General features: G+C 47.1%; 1 protein-coding gene across 5 annotated transcripts in view; it reads right to left on the bottom strand.

Annotated features, from left to right (window-relative positions):
* Positions 1-422: 422 nt before the first annotated feature.
* PPP2R5C (protein phosphatase 2 regulatory subunit B'gamma) overlaps positions 423-15,049 on the bottom strand; it is a 90,826-nt gene continuing 76,199 nt past the window's right edge. For 2 of the 5 annotated variants that reach the window (XM_083166360.1, XM_083166361.1), the window contains 7 exons: positions 14,688-14,741; positions 12,381-12,551; positions 6,231-6,358; positions 4,733-4,834; positions 4,117-4,189; positions 2,715-2,831; positions 423-2,353 (listed from right to left, as the gene is read on the bottom strand). In XM_083166360.1, the coding sequence (XP_083022486.1) occupies positions 2,222-2,353; positions 2,715-2,831; positions 4,117-4,189; positions 4,733-4,834; positions 6,231-6,358; positions 12,381-12,551; positions 14,688-14,741 (777 nt within the window). In that variant the 3' untranslated portion in view covers positions 423-2,221. Of the gene's footprint in view, positions 2,354-2,714; positions 2,832-4,116; positions 4,210-4,732; positions 4,835-6,230; positions 6,359-12,380; positions 12,552-14,687; positions 14,742-15,049 lie in introns of those variants that run through there. The other 3 variants (XR_014466194.1, XM_083166362.1, XR_014466195.1) reach the window with 3 other exon arrangements.

Raw genomic sequence — 15,049 nt, 5'->3', positions numbered from 1 at the left:
ACGGATAGTCCCCAAGGAAGGCATTGACAGTACAGGTGTCTGCAGCATGTGGGATATAGGATACAGATGTGCTGCCTATATACCAATGTTACTGACGGATAGTCCCTAAGAAAGGCATTGACAGTACAGGTGTCTGCAGCATGTGGGATACAGATGCGCTGGTTTAGAGCATGGGTCCTCAAACTGCGGCCCTCCAGATGTTGTGAAACTACAATTCCCAGCATGCCTTGCCACAGTTTTAACTCTCCCTTATAGGAAAACTGTGGCAAGGCATGCTGGGATTTGTAGTTTCACCACATCTGGAGGGCCGCAGTTTGAGGTCCCATGGTTTAGAGCATTAATTGGGGTGATTTATATTCGCCTGTCTTGTAGAGTGTGGGTTAAGAATCTGGAATTTGTACACAGGACCATTTTGTACAAAATATGAGTCTAAATTTTTATTATTACCATAAAACAAAGTACAATGTATGTACAATATTAAAATAAAAGCCATACTAAAGCCACGCTAAAGACACTCTCCATAGTACTGCTGCATTTCCTCATGTACAGGCAAGTCCTGGAAGCTGGATACAGTAACTTTATCAAGGTAAACAATCACCAAAGTGCCCCCGTGCGCAGTAGGGCTACATCCATCTGCCCCCATACACATTACCTGTGGTATACCCAACACCACACATTATTAGGAACATTAAATTAAATCCAGGCACAGAACAAATCTGTTATCACGGAACCGCAGTGGCGTACAGTAGTAATGAGTGCTAGGGGCCAGTTGTGGTTTTCCCCTCATTTTGGTGAGTGTTTATCTATAATAAAGAGCACAAAAAAAATCTAGACAATTATAGATGGTTGGTGACAGCGGATTATTACTCAGGTAACCAAACATTTATATACAGGTTGATCAGATAAAAACAGAACGGTAGAAGTTTCGCCCATTATACACAAACTCCAGAGGGGGAAATACAAAATAAAATGAAACAGTAAAAGATGGAAGTTCAAACAATGGTATCCGAAATCTATGTACATTACACAGCGCCCCGCATACAGGCGGCATCAGTTCCTTTTGTTGGAAAGATCAGTAGCCCAAAAGTGCACGGGGAACCTATTCCTCACTACAGACATCCAGGAATCTCCTGCATACTATATGGGACCAGGCCCCGATCGCTAGTGACAGAGGGGGACCAGGACCCCATCACTATTGCCAGGTATCTCCCGCAAAGCTTACAGTGCACAAAGCAAACCCTTGGAGAGCAAAATACCCCGGCAAGGGGAAACACCTGAATGATGCGGTATCTAACGAGAATGGATGAACAGCAGCAGCTAAAGTCTAAAACAGCAAAATGGACATATTTACAGGAGGGGCTGTGTGTCTGGTGAGTTCGGCTTCCATAGAGAGTGTGCATCTAAAATACAACTTTAGAATATATGCAATTACTCATTCTAGGACCACAGCCAGGCCGATCTTATCATTAATTGTGGTATTGTATGAAACCGCATACCTTGTTACAAAACGCAGCACACCTTAATACGCAGCATCCCTGCCCCCAAAGCAGCAACTGCCCCCACCCAGGAACCAGACCAGCAGCAGTGCTACCTCCACCCCCAGGAGCCAGACCAGCAGCAGTACCCGCCCAACCCCAGGAGCCAGACCAGCAGCAGTGCTACCTCCACCCCCAGGAGCCAGAACAGCAGCAGCACCTGCCCAACCCCAGGAGCCAGACCAGCAGGGAAACAAGAGTTTACTATTTGAACATTTGTTATACACCAGTTATTTCTTCTGTTGTTTGATTTAATGAAGACACAAGGGTCTTCGTGCACTTAGGATGGGACTTTAATACTAAAAGATGGCAACAGACAGGAATATGGCTTTTAATACAACACATACTTCAAAAGTATATGAGCTCATCCCAGGCAATGTAACAGAAGAAAACAAGGAACCTCTTATGTCAGATTGAGATGCCCCGAGGGGAGGGGGGGGGGGGTGTGGTCTGCCGCTAACCATCCACTGGTAAGATACCAGCCTACACGCAGGGTAAAGGGTCAGCTCTGTACCATTGTTTGAACGTCTACCCTTAGGCTGTACTGGAATAACGTTATTGCCTACAGGAGAGGGTGGAAGAAAGCTCTGACTGCATGTAACAGATTAGTATGGCACAAAATAGTCACGTCCTCTCTCTAATGTGTAACTGCTTCCAGAAACAAAATCCACAGAACATGTCTTAGTCTAATGCCCATCGTGCGTTATTAAATCGTCAGCTCTGCAGTGAGATTCCAAGGCTTTCATGGTATAGATGTCCTGAGGCAATTCTGACTTGCGTCGCACAAGAGGTCGTTCCTTCTTTACATCTTTCAGAGCCTGAAAATTGGGAAACAAAATAACAATCAATAATGTCTCCGTACTGTACAAGAACAGGTCACTTCCTTCTGTAGTGGAGGGATACTTACTAACCCAGCAAAACAGATCAGCTCACCTGTGCACGAGTAAAGATATCCAGCAAACATGCTGCTGGTCCTGGAGTAAGCACTGGCAGCTCACGTCAGGTCCTGAAGCAAGCTGCAGGACCATCTGTGCCCTCCTGGCAGTCACATGCACGTTACTCATACCAATGAGTAATGTGCATGTGACTGCCATGAGGATACAGACGGTCCTACAGCTTATGGCGGTATAATAACTGGGGTAGTCACAACAAATACAACAATACCAGGTCTGAGATTACCTGAGACGCCTCTTCCCTCACTGTCTTTTTAAGCATCTGTACATCTTCAAGTAAGGGACCATCTGTTTCCATAGCAACCGGACTGTTCAGAGCAGAGGTGTCAGTATATATAGGGAACTACAACGCAAAGCATTGAAACAGTCATGTGTCATAAGGAACGTCACCTACACTGGTGTACTCAAACCATTATGCCAACACTATAGCTGCAACACACTGCAAGCGCTGCACACCATCACACCCCATCTGCAAGTACTGCACATCGCACTATAGCTATATACACACCCAATTTGCAAGCGCTGCACAACACCACTCGAATTGTGCGGTACACCATACCTGTACACACACACACACCATCTGCAAGCGCTGAATACCATTACATTAACACACTATAGCTGCTCAACCTCACATCTGCAAGCACTGCATATCACACTATAGCTGCAAGTGCTGCACAGCATCACACTACACCTGTATACAACACCCCATCTGCAAGCACTGTACACCATCACACCCCATCTGCAAGCACTGCACACTATACCTGTATACACACCTTATCTACAAGCACTGCAGGCCATTACATTAACACAATGGTTCCCAACCCTGGTCCTCAAGTACCCCCAACAGTACACGTTTTCCAGGTCTCCACACAGAATCAGTGAAATCATTAGCTCCACCTGTGGCTCTTAAAATGTGCACCTGCTAGGTGACCTGGAAAACGTGTACTGTTGGGGGTACTTGAGGACCAGGGTTGGGAACCACTGTATTAACACACTATTACTGCACAACCTCACATCTACAAGCACTGCACATTACACTATAAGCCATGGGTCTTCAAACTGTGGCCCTGCAGATGTTGTGAAACTACATGTTCCAACATGCATTGCCACATTTTTTCAGCATACCAAAACTGTCAGGGCATGCTGGGACATGTAGGTCCACAACATCTGGAGGGCCACAGTTTGAAGTCCCATATTATAAGCTGTACATAACACTCCATCTGCATGTGCTGCACACCATCACATTATACCTGTATACACACCCCATCTGCAAGCACTGCAGGCCATCAAATATCAGCTATTGTCTACAACAGGAAGTAATACGAAACTACAGGTCCCATCATATAAAGTCAGCTAGAGGTTGTCAGGCATGCTGGGACTTGCAGTTCCACTACAGCTTGAGATGCAAAAGGTTACTGAGGTCTAGTACAGGAATAGAACATGGTAGGCTGTATAGTTACCACACACACACAGCCCCAACATTCTGCCCTAGTCACCCATATGCACAATGGCTGGAGATGTAACGGGTGCTACAAGACATCGCACACCTATGTCATGTGCACATCACACCTAAAAAGCCAACTAAAGAGACTAAAGTTTGATGTTACACAGAACACACCAGTACACACCTGCGGGTTGGATTTGGCTAGATTTTCAATTTTACCCCAAGCGTCTTCTCTTTCCTTCAGTTTTAGCTTCTCCCTGGGAATGACAAAGAAGAACTACTGAAATAACATAAGGTATTGATGGTGCTAGGAGTGTGCTCCAACTTCCTACAGAAAGCAGCGGTCATCCGCCAGCACAGCAAGACACCTAATACCCTGCTCGCCAATGGACGGATCTGGAACGTGGCTGCAGACCAGTATGTGCTGGCAATGTTCAATAGCAAAGGAAAGAGACAATTGGTTGATGTGTATTTCTGTATGTCAGCAAACTCTAATCTCTGCCAGCACTGAGCATACACAGGGCAACAAGATTCCCTCTCTGAGACACATGGGTCCAGTGTCACCGCCCACTAAGCCCCCACAACCACCAGACATGGGCCCAGTGCCACCGCCCACCAAGCCCCTCACCCACCAGACTTGGGCCCAGTGCCACCGCCCACCAAGCCCCACACCCACCAGACATGGGCCCAGTGTCACCGCCCACTAAGCCACACACCAACCAGGCATGGGCCCACTGTCACCACCCAGTAGCACCCACACATCAGACACTCACAATAAAAGCGAATGAAAAGACACTTACTTTTGTTTCTCAGCTTTGAACTGTTGAGTGCAATCATCAAATAGTTTTTGGTTCATCTCCATAAACAATTTCAGCGCATTATATATCAACCCATGTATTGTCCTAAGAGCAAGAGGCACAGTTACTATGGGAAATTACACTGCATGCGCATTACATGTCGTTACACGGAGCCTGCTCACCAGGAACCACAGCCACCACAATATATTCATCGCAAGGCAACCAATACACTCCCTACCTCCACTCACAGCCTTTCAAATCAAATGTATCGCCTCCATCTGAGCTTACAGCTCCTCCTGCCAATCTTCCGCCTGATCTCACACCCCTTCCTGCCAAAGGTACTGCCTCCGCCCGAGCTCACAGTCCCTCCTGCCTGATTCTCACAGCCCCTTCTGCCAAGCTCCCACCTCTGCTTGAGCAGAGCACCCCTCCTGCCCAGCCTGATTTCACAGCACCTCCAGCCTCCTCTCCTCCTGCCAAAGGTACTGCCTCTGCCTGATCTCACAGTCCCTCCTGCCAAGCTCCCACCTGATCTCACAGCCCCTTCTGCCAAGCTCCCGCCTCCGCTTGAGCAGAGCACCACTCCTGCCCAGCCTGATTTCACAGCACCTCCAGCCTCCTCTCCTCCTGCCAAAGGTACTGCCTCTGCCTGATCTCACAGCCCCCGCCCGATCTCACAGCCCCTCCTGCCAAGCTCCCGCCCCCACCTGAGCTCACAGCCCCTCCTGAGCTCACAGAACCTCCTGCCGAGCTCACAGCCCCCACCTGAGCTCACAGCCCCTCCTGCCAAACCCCCCCCACCTGAGCTCGCAGCCCCTCCTGCCAAACCCCCCAACCTGAGCCCGCAGCCCCTCCTGCCAAACCCCCCCACCTGAGCTCGCAGCCCCTCCTGCCAACCCCCCCCCACCTGAGCTCGCAGCCCCTCCTGCCAACCCCCCCCACCTGAGCTCGAGCCGCTCCTGCCAAACCCCAGCCTGAGCTCGCAGCCCCTCCTGCCAAACCCCAGCCTGAGCTCACAGCCCCTCCTGCCAAACCCCCACCTGAGCTCAGAGCCCCTCCTGCCAAACCCCCACCTGAGCTCAGAGCCCCTCCTGCCAAACCCCCACCTGAGCTCGCAGCCCCTCCTGCCAAACCCCAGCCTGAGCTCACAGCCCCTCCTGACAAACCCCAGCCTGAGCTCACAGCCCCTCCTGACAAACCCCCACCTGAGCTCAGAGCCGCTCCTGCCAAACCCCCACCTGAGCTCAGAGCCTCTCCTGCCAAACCCCAACCTGAGCTCACAGCCCCTCCTGCCAAACCTCAGCCTGAGCTCACAGCCCCTCCTGCCAAACCCCAGCCTGAGCTCACAGCCCCTCCTGCCAAACGCACAAGACGTCGGCAGCTCCTACAGCCAGCACATTCATATGCACACATTCATATTGTATGTTTGTTTATTTATCTAGGACAAGGGATCTCTCAGCACTTGGAAAGCAATACTGTACAGAAATGATTATCTCCTTACTTGTTCCAATGCGTCTTGGAGTTTCGGTACAAGGATGGGAACATAATGGGAAGGATTTTAGCTGCATTATCACTGATCAAGCTCATGATATACTCATTATTCCAATAGTACAAGGCTCTCTCTGCCACCTGAAATACAGAATAAAGGACCATCAATAATGCATGCATGTCAAAGCTTGTGCAGTGTTACTGTTTGGGAAGAGTAAGAAATGCTGGAACTCCAGTCCATTACCATTGGACGATAAGGGGAAATGTATCATCGCTTTATAACAGGTAAACCTCATCTATATGTAAATATGCAGAGAACACGTGGCAACCAAGTCGGATGGTAAAACCCGGGCACTACATGGTTGTGGTTACACAAACGCCCTCCAATGTGAACCAGCAACCGGGACACAATGGGCAGTATTCAATGCTCTGGATTCAGTTTTTTTCTGGCGAATCGGACTGTGCTCACACTCTGCGGTGAATCTTTTCACTGAAAATCTAATTCACCCTATTCACCGATTCTAAACAGGATTCGCTGCATATAGTGAAAATTTTCATTGAATACTGGCCCATGGGTGAATGGCCATAGTTGGTCTTCTGGTTTCATGCAATCATCTAAAATGACAACCCTATTGGCTCCATCTTGTCATCCTGGGCTCACCAGGATCTCTCACTGAAGATAAGAGGAAAGGACAGCAACAACCAGAGCATCTGACATCATCCTGGGTGACTTCAATATTGCTATAAATAGTCCACAATATATGCAGGCTTCCAAACTCCTCTCAACCTTGTTTTAACCAGGCTGTGCTCAGTCTCTGATTTTACTAACACTCCCTTCCCTCTCTGATCACAATCCCATTACCCTCTCGCTCTCCTCCATTACCCTAAGCACACTGACACTGAAATCATGCATGCCTACTCTAACCCGTAGAATACTAATGCTATTCATTTTCCACAACTTTCCACCTCTCTGCAACAGCTCTCTAATTCCTACACTTACCTCTTCCAACTCTGCTGTTTCCTACCTGTAACAAACTCTTGAAACAGCCCTTGAAGTGGCTCCAGCTACCCTTTACACTCCCCGCAGGCTTAGATGCCAGCCGTGGCACGCCAAGACAACTACGAACTCAGTCACGTAAAGTACAACGCCAAGGTTGTAAATCTCATAATCTGACTGATTTGCTCACATATAAGTCTATCTACCACTCCTACTGACTGCAATTCTCTGGACACTGCCAAACAAACGTACTTCCAATCTCTCATCTCTTCTCATGCCACCAACTTTAAGTGACTTTTTAACACATTGAAGTCTATTCTGTACCCTCCCTCTACTCAACCACCGGCTACCATCAGTGCACAAGAACTTGCCTCTTCCTTTAAGGACAAGATTGATAACATCCGAGATGAAATAGTATGCTCTTCCACAATCTCTAACTCTTTCTTCCCCACCTCAACCCTCTGGCATAGTGTTCCCGCTAGGCTTATTTCACAGGGCGCTGCGCCCTGCCCCTTTTAAAGCCGCCGATTCCCACCCTGCCCGTTTTTGCCCGCCCTGCACAAGTTAATAGATGCTGCCGCACTAGAGGTCTCCTCATAGTGCTTCCAGCGCAGCAGCGTGTGGAGTTGACACTCCCCCCCGCAGCCCAGCCCCCATCATATTAGTTGGCCTCGGCTGCCTCTCATCTTGCCCCACCTCCTCCCGCATGCTGCATAGAACAGGTCTGTGTGGAATCACCTCCCCTGACTGCACATAGACAGAGGAGGCGGGGCCACACGGACGTGCTCTTGGCAGCAATGCCACTTGCATAAGCAGCGGACGTGGCTGGCATCTCCCCCCCCAACCAGTGGCTCTGCCCGGACGTCCGAACACCCGCCCGCCCCTATGGAAGCTGACAGCTGGGCAGACTGTATGTGCGCTGCGCTGCCCGGCTGTACTATCCGGCAGGTGAATCTGTATTTTCACAGATCTCCTGCTGGACCGCCGGCAGCCAATCAGGAGCGGATATCAATGCCGCCACTCCTGATTGGCTGCCTGGCGGTCCAGAGGGAGATATGAAAATACAGATTCTCTTGCCGGATACTACAGCCGGGCAGCGCACACGCACACATACAGTCTGCCCAGCTGTCAGCTACCTACGGGCGGACGGGTGTTCGGACGTCCGGGCAGAGCCACTGGTTGGGGGGAAGATGCCAGCCACGTCCGCTGCTTATGCAAGTGGCATTGCTGCCAAGAGCACGTCCGTGTGGCACCCCCCGACTACAGCAGTACAGCCGGGCAGCGCACATACAGTCTGCCCGGCTGTCATCAATTACGCAGCAGAACACAGGTACTGGGGGGGGGGTGGAGTTTTTATGTCCTCCTCCTCTCTGTATACGAAGGTCTGTGCATGTGCATTTTTTTTTAAGTATATATTGTAAGCAGGACTACAGGGAGGACTAAGGGGAATGATTACATAGCCTCTGTTAATGAATTATAAATACATTTTAAATGCAGGAGAAACTTGGAAAGCAAACAAATCGCAAAAATCTATGTTACCCTTCATCGCCCCACAAATACAGATTGTACACCTTTCAAAAGTAGTGTAATGGTGTATACACACGGAGGAGATATGCCATGCTATGTGAGTTCCGATACGATCAGATCGTATCAGGACTCGCATCGCACGGCATGCTAGAGGGACAATTTAGACTATATAGTGCAGATCTGCACTGTATAGTCTTGCCTGCCCTCTCATGCCGATTAGCGCTCACGTGGCTGGCATCTCCCCAGGGGGAGGGGGGGGCATTGCGGGCACCGGCGGTTATAGGGTGTCTGTGCTGATGGTGTGACGCTCAGGTGTCACAAGGTGGTTATATAGCATAAATGTGCTGATGGTGTGATGCTCAGGTGTCACAAGATGGTTATATAGCATAAATTTGCTGATGGTGTGACGCTCTCAGGTGGCACAAGATGGTTATATAGCATAAATGTGCTGATGGTGTGACGCTCTCAGGTGTCACAAGATGGTTATTTAGCATAAATGTGCTGATGGTGTGACGCTCTCAGGTGTCACAAGATGGTTATATAGCATAAATGTGCTGATGGTAGGTGTCACAAGATGGTTATTTAGCATAAATGTGCTGATGGTGTGACGCTCAGGTGTCACAAGATGGGTTATATAGCATAAATGTGCCGATGGTGTGACGCGCTCAGGTGTCACAAGATGGTTATATAGCATAAATGTGCTGATTGTGTGACGCTCAAGTTTCACAAGATGGTTATATAGCATAAATGTGCTGATGGTGTGACGGTCAGGTGTCACAAAATGGTTATATAACATAAACATGCTGAAGGTTTGAAGCTCAGGTGTCACCACCTTTTAAATTAAAATGTGCCCTCGCGATTGAAAAATGTGCCCTCGCGATTGAAAAATGTGCCCTCGCGATTGAAAAATGTGCCCTCGCGATTGAAAAATGTGCCCTCGCGATTGAAAAATGTGCCCTCGCGATTGAAAAATGTGCCCTCGCGATTGAAAAATGTGCCCTCGCGATTGAAAAATGTGCCCTCGCGATTGAAAAATGTGCCCTCGCGATTGAAAAATGTGCCCTCGCGATTGAAAAATGTGCCCTCGCGATTGAAAAATGTGCCCTCGCGATTGAAAAATGTGCCCTCGCGATTGAAAAATGTGCCCTCGCGATTGAAAAATGTGCCCTCGCGATTGAAAAATGTGCCCTCGCGATTGAAAAATGTGCCCTCGCGATTGAAAAATGTGCCCTCGCGATTGAAAAATGTGCCCTCGCGATTGAAAAATGTGCCCTCGCGATTGAAAAATGTGCCCTCGCGATTGAAAAATGTGCCCTCGCGATTGAAAAATGTGCCCTCGCGATTGAAAAATGTGCCCTCGCGATTGAAAAATGTGCCCTCGCGATTGAAAAATGTGCCCTCGCGATTGAAAAATGTGCCCTCGCGATTGAAAAATGTGCCCTCGCGATTGAAAAATGTGCCCTCGCGATTGAAAAATGTGCCCTCGCGATTGAAAAATGTGCCCTCGCGATTGAAAAATGTGCCCTCGCGATTGAAAAATGTGCCCTCGCGATTGAAAAATGTGCCCTCGCGATTGAAAAATGTGCCCTCGCGATTGAAAAATGTGCCCTCGCGATTGAAAAATGTGCCCTCGCGATTGAAAAATGTGCCCTCGCGATTGAAAAATGTGCCCTCGCGATTGAAAAATGTGCCCTTCCTGTGGTTAGCACCCTGCCCTAAAAAATTTCTAGAGTGAACACTATGGCACTTTCTTCATTTGAGCTCACAAATGAAAAAGAAGTTTCCACACTCTTCTTATCCTCCTGCTCTACTACCTCTCCTTTTGATCCTATACCTGCACAAGTCATTAAAACGGTCTCCTGTGCTTGTCACAAACTTAACTAAAATCTGCAATCTCTCTTGCTACTAGTACTTTTCCTCCTTTGATCAAACATGTAGTGATTACTCCCATTTTGAAAAAACACAATTCTGACCCTAACTCTCTTTCTATCTACCATCCTAACTCAGCTCCCATGCCTCTCCAAGCTACTGGAGAGACTTGTCTACTCTCGCCTCACACACTTTCTTAACTCACACCTTATTAGACTGGCTACAGTGAGGCTTTCATTCCCAACACTCCACTGACTTAAGTGGTGAATGATCTGGTAACTGCCAAGTCTAAAGGCCATTACTCTACTTATTCTTCTAGATCTTTCTGCTGCGTTTGGTTACTCTTCTCATACAAACACTGCACTTTCCTAGTTCACGTCTTATCTGTTCGCTCTTTCAGTGTTCGCTTCTATGACTACCTGTCAGAGTTCTGTCAAGGCTCAGTCTTAGGTACCCTGCTTTTCTCAATCTATACCTCATCTCTTGGCAAACTAATCAGCTTTCGGATTTCAGTATCATTTATATGCAGATGATACTCAAATCTATCTATCAACCCCAGAGTTGTCGTCATCCGCGGTTTTGAGCTGAGTGAATGCCTCTCTGCCATCTCATCTTGTATGTCTTCTAACCACCTCAAACAATATTTCCAAAACGGAATTACTTATATTCCCACCAGCTAAGAAGTTACCATCCTGATATCTCCATCACTGATGACAACTCGACAATCTACCCAACAGCACAAGCTCGTTGCCTAGGGGTCATCCTCAACTCTGAACTGTCCTTAGTTCCCCACATTCAATCTGTCTCCAAATCATGTTATATGCATCTAAAAAATAACCCTATTTTCCACATGACACTACTAAATCTCTTATCCATGCACTTATTCTATCCCCCATTGCTTATTGCAATAGTCTAACTTGTCTTTCCAAGAACAGACTCTCACCACTGCAATCCATTCTAAATGCTGCTGCTAGGCCGATCTTCCTAGAAAGATACTCATCATCTGCTTATCTGCTCTGCCAGTCCCTCCATTGGTTATCAGTGTTTAACTGTATTCAATATAAAACCCTTCTGCTAGCATATAAAGCTATTAAACATACTGCACCACCTTATATCTCTTTACTTATCATAAAATATCTCCCATCTCGACCACTCTGCTCTGCACAAGATCTGCATCTCTTCTGCATGGATCACCAACTCCCATTTACTGTTACAGGACTTTCATCGGCTGCTCCCACCCTATGGATTGCCCATCCATGCACAATAAGACTCTCCACTAGCCTCTAAACTTTCAAGTGCTCCCGGAAAACTCACCTCTTCAGGCAAGCCCATCATATTTAAGTTCTACACGCATAACCCTCTGAGGCACTTATGTATTATATAGCTTCCCTTCTGGACCTACAAGCTATGCTATTACTGGTGCCTGTCCTTGTGTTTCCCTCCTATGTCCCTATAGATTGTAAGCTTGCAGCAAGGCCCTCTTACCTCCAAGTCTGTCTGTTGTTACCCAGTTTGTTTTATCTCTGTTTACAATTGTAATGCGCAACGGAATCTGCTGCGCTATATATGAAACTGTAAATAAATAATAAAACGTAATAACGTCCTTAGAAGAGTATTGTGATATTTCCTGCACTTAGATGCAACATTGTGGTGTACTAGCTGTAACTACAGGACACAGAGGCATTTATAGCATGCCTGCCAAAGATACCAATGTAATCATAAGTGTTACTATATTTATCCATCATGCTAAGGATAGGAGAGACCACGTACCTGAAAGTGTGGGCTAGAGACGCACTTGGCTAGCTGCCGGAACAGTGGTTCCATGACCTTCACAAACTCTGAAGGTTCAATGACATCTAAAATCTCTTCTAGCTCATTTAGGAACATAACTTCCTTTGGACTGTGAGTCTTCGGCCAGTACTTGAGCAAAGCCATGACCACCTGCAGAGGTAAAGCAAGCAGCATTACTGTATCAGCACTTCCCAGGGCCCTAAGACGGGTGTGTAACACTGTGCACTAGGAGAGCGGGATATAGGCCTCCCTGCATTCTAAGTACATGTAACCCTCTCGCTGATGGGCAGATAGCAGGGATGGAACGTTAGAAAGCCTCAAACAGCCCAGCGGTGTCCAGAACCAAAGCACGGAGCAACTGCTGATATACACCCATACAATGCACCACAATTGTCGACACTATCATGCTATATGTGCCCGTCTCCTCCATAGGGCACCAGGAACCATGTGTACTGTCCACAGTGCTGTCCAAGATGAACAGTCTGTAGTTCCCGGCAGAGAGGTTATGCCACTCTGTGTGTCCTCTCTCTAATCCATTATCACAGTACTCAGGGTGGCAGTTTAGGTTAGATGGTGGAGATGTTACCAGTATCTAGGAGGTGACAATGTATTGCCCTATTAGTGTTGGGAATCACCAGCTTCCATATGAACGGCTTGTCCGAAAGTAACATTGGGACTACGCACCCTTTCCCCAAATTGGGGAAATTAAGGGGTGGCTGTGGGAGATCCACAGTGGCAATGCCACAGTGTAAGCAGAATATTACCATTTTGGGATCCCAGCGCCAACATATGGAGGAGGGGTGGAGACATATTGAGTCCACTTAATACTACTTTATGTGCAGAGAAGATCATGAGAACTCAGCACAAGCTACTTCCAGGCACAGGACTCATCTAGCACAACACTTCAGAAGTCATTAGGGGCGCCTCTGTCTAACTGCAGCCTCTTACTCATGACATGGGAATGTACAGAACTGGTACTTCAGGCAACATGGAAGATTTATAGGAGAAACTGGTCAGGATATATTCCAGCAGAGTCCAAGGTTACTACACTGGATACAGGAGCTGGGACATATCTAGGAGCCTGCAAATCTGTCTACGTCCACCTACATGCCTGTATATTCTCTCGATGCCTGCCCGGGATTCCTCCCACATTCCAAAAATATAGTGATAGGCGAATTGACTGCCAACAAATTTAAAGAGGATACAAGATTTTTTTTATTCAATTAAGAATAAGGTCCGCACCTATGATAGGAGCCGATTGCCAATAAGCAGCTGTCAGGTAGTAGGGGTAGTCAGTCCCTACAAATTAACCAAAAGGGAAAAACAGAAAGAAGCAATAGCAGCACTACTTTTAAATAAAAACAAGTGAATTTAAATAAATGACCATATTTTACTTCACATTAAAAAAAACATACAAAATACATTAAAACACCACTAAAATATAAATATATACATATATATATATATACATATATATATATATATATATATATATATATATATATATATATACACACACACACATACACACACACACACACACACAAAATAAATGCCACACTTTCAGCAATAATTGTTATGGAACAAGTGAGATGAATAGAGGTAAGTGCACTTTACCTTGGGTGACTCACTGGTGTGTAGGATGGAGTAGATGGGTAACTATTGATGCAGTGTCCTGTTGTAAAGCTGCTGGAGGAAACGTTAGGCTGGCAGGCCTAATCACTGGATACAGGCGTCCTCTTCAAGGATGGCTGCAGATGATATTGGGCCATCCTTGAAATAGGATGCCTGTATCCAGTGTAGGCCTGCTAACCTAATGTTTCCTCCAGCGGCTTTACAACAGTACACCGCATCAATAGTGAGGACTCAGTTACCCACCTGGGGGTCTACTCCATCCTACACACCAGTGAGGCATCCAAAAGTCACCCATGGTAAAGTGCACTTACCTCTAAAAGTAGTGCTGCTATTGCTTCTTTCTTTTTGCCAACAAATGTAACCCTAGTGTGTACATGGGCAGACAGGATGGGCCAAGTGGTTCTTATTTGCCGTCACATTCTAGGTTTCTATGTTTAGTTCACAGACTGAAGCCACTCAACGCCCCAACAAATTATATGCATGTTATAGGGCTATAAAAAGCTTTCTGCCTATATTAGTCACACTGACCCCCCCCCCCCCCCCCCCCATCATTACTACTGTGGCATTAGCCTACTGACAAGGGAACAATCGTTTACTAGAGTTCCCAATACATGAGGCTGTTCTAGGATGACTAATGAAGATGTAACTTACTGGTTCAGTGAGGGTACTGTCCTTCTCCAAGAACTGCACTACACAATATGCCAGCTAGAAAAGAAAACCAAATAAAGTTTTTTAAACCACAATAAAACCTATTACACACACACACACACACACACACACACACCAGAACACAATTCCTTCGGCAATAAGTGGTTTTGGATGCTAAAGCACAACTTTCACATGACACTATAAAGGGATTTTTGTAAGAATTTACCGTTCGAATCCCTTTCTCGGATTCCATCCTAGTGACGCAGCTTAACCTTGGGATGTAGGAGGGGTCCAAAGGAGCCAGGCACCTATGCTAAACTTTCAGAGAGGCAGGCTCCTCCCTTCTGCATCCCAGGATTCCTCAG

The sequence above is a fragment of the Crinia signifera genome, chromosome 12 (genome assembly GCF_055691185.1).
Source record: "Crinia signifera chromosome 12, ASM5569118v1, whole genome shotgun sequence".
Taxonomy (NCBI): Eukaryota; Metazoa; Chordata; class Amphibia; order Anura; family Myobatrachidae; genus Crinia; species Crinia signifera.
This window is presented reverse-complemented; position numbering and strand designations above follow the sequence as displayed.